This window comes from Toxorhynchites rutilus, chromosome 2, assembly GCF_029784135.1.
Source record: "Toxorhynchites rutilus septentrionalis strain SRP chromosome 2, ASM2978413v1, whole genome shotgun sequence".
NCBI lineage: Eukaryota > Metazoa > Arthropoda > Insecta > Diptera > Culicidae > Toxorhynchites > Toxorhynchites rutilus.
The window spans coordinates 48525616-48527199 of record NC_073745.1 but is presented as its reverse complement, the minus strand read 5'-3'; the positions used below and the strand labels follow the sequence as shown (position 1 = coordinate 48527199).

The 1584-nt window shown below is 45.9% G+C and overlaps 1 protein-coding gene across 1 annotated transcript; it reads right to left on the bottom strand.

The window, feature by feature from the left end:
- On the bottom strand, positions 1-1050 carry LOC129768984 (chymotrypsin-1-like). The gene is made up of 2 exons (XM_055770946.1): positions 552-1050; positions 1-489 (listed from the first exon to the last, which is right to left on the bottom strand). The coding sequence occupies exons 1-2, from the start codon at positions 1026-1028 to the stop codon at positions 196-198; spliced, it is 771 nt and encodes a 256-aa protein (XP_055626921.1). The 5' UTR covers positions 1029-1050; the 3' UTR covers positions 1-195.
- Positions 1051-1584: the final 534 nt, after the last annotated feature.

The window sequence follows — 1584 nt, the reverse complement described above, 5'->3', positions numbered from 1 at the left end:
TCTCAGAGTTTAAAGTCTCTCTAATTCAATACCTTCCTTCCTTCAATTCAAATGCAATAACTAAACACAATCACAGTCCTATGTCAAGATCCGGTCGTGCCCCTAGGCCTAAATCCAACTTTTTTTTGCAATAAAAATCGTCTGGTTTTTTGACTCAGTTTTATTTTATGTCACTATCTCCACACAATTCATTGCTCATGCGACGGTCTCCAGAATCCAGCTTCTGTGTGAGGACACCCGAGCGAACACATCGGGATAACCCACGGCGCATGGAACACCCCATGACGCAATGCCCTGTTGACGCCCGCCGAGCATCAGCGGTCCACCGGCATCCCCGGAACATATTCCGATTCCAACCGGGCTTGACGTGCAGATCGTGTTGTCATAAACGTGGTCAGCGTTGTCAGGGCTGTACGCTTCACGACATGCGGCCAGTGAGATGATAGTTGCTTCAATCCACTGCAAATGGTTCGAGGCGGATCCAGGATTCTGTGTTGAGTCAAGAAATGGCATCAGTAGGGTTATTGCGCCAATTGAAGAATTCTACTTACAGAAGTAAGGCCCCATCCTGCTGCTTGAGCGCCAGACGCCTCGTTCACGAAACTCGCCTCCAGCTCAACGGGTCCCACATTGTTGGTGAAAACAATCGGGGTAGTCAATTCAACCAGTGAAACGTCATTTTCCCATCTGGTGAGACTAAAATGAGGATGGTAAACAACCCGAAGAACCTGATGAGTTGTTCCACCAGAGCTGAGAAGGAGCGTTCCAGCTACCACCACCATTTGTGTAGGTGCTCTTCCAATGGTACAGTGCGCAGCTGTCAGAATCCATCGATTATCGATGATCGTTCCACCGCAGAAGTGGATGCCATCCGAGGAACGCAGTGATACCTGGAAGGGGAATTGTCCTTCGATGGCATTGGATCCTCCAACGATGCGACCTCTTCCGAGATAGATTCTGTTCGGAAGCGCTCCGGCTAGGGTAGAACCGATGAGGGCGAATACGACTATCGACACCGTACGCAACATTGTGACTGCAGATAGCTTTCGGTATCGTACCCCAAAAGTGGCGGTCTTAAAAAGCGCGCTACAAATCCGTTGTGCACTTGTTATCTGGTGAAATTAGGGTACCGGTCAACATTAATCCTTCTCATTGTAAATTTTCGACTGTGATTAGGTTTCCGCAGCGATAGAAGATAGCGGCGATTTTGGTTATCGTTTTTTGTAACGCATGGCGATCAGCTTGCAATAATTCTCTCCATTATAAAACAATGATTGCATTCTTATCTATCAGTGTTGCATTATGATGATGCATTGATGGGATTTGCCTCCACAAAACTTGTGTTTGTGTTTTTCGGATAAATTTCGGATATTTTGGTTTTGATTTTAGCTTTGATTAGCCAATTGAAATTTGATAGCCAATACAACATATAACTTGCACAAGTGTAACAAGAGGAATTGTTTTGCGATGCAGGAAGTACGAAAGTGATCGAAAAATCCAACGACACTCATAAAAAAATCCCGAAATTAACAGTTTCCGATAGTGTGACCGCTCAGAGGTAGGGGTCCAATGCTACTCGAGGGA

Excerpts from the sequence above, each read along its gene's own strand:
- LOC129768984 (XM_055770946.1), bottom strand. The coding sequence starts at position 1,028 with ATGTTGCGTACGGTGTCGATAGTCGTATTCGCCCTCATCGGTTCTACC. Across the intron at positions 490-551 it reads CAGGATGGGGCCTTACTTCT|AATCCTGGATCCGCCTCGAA; the intron begins GTAAGTAGAATT and ends GACTCAACACAG.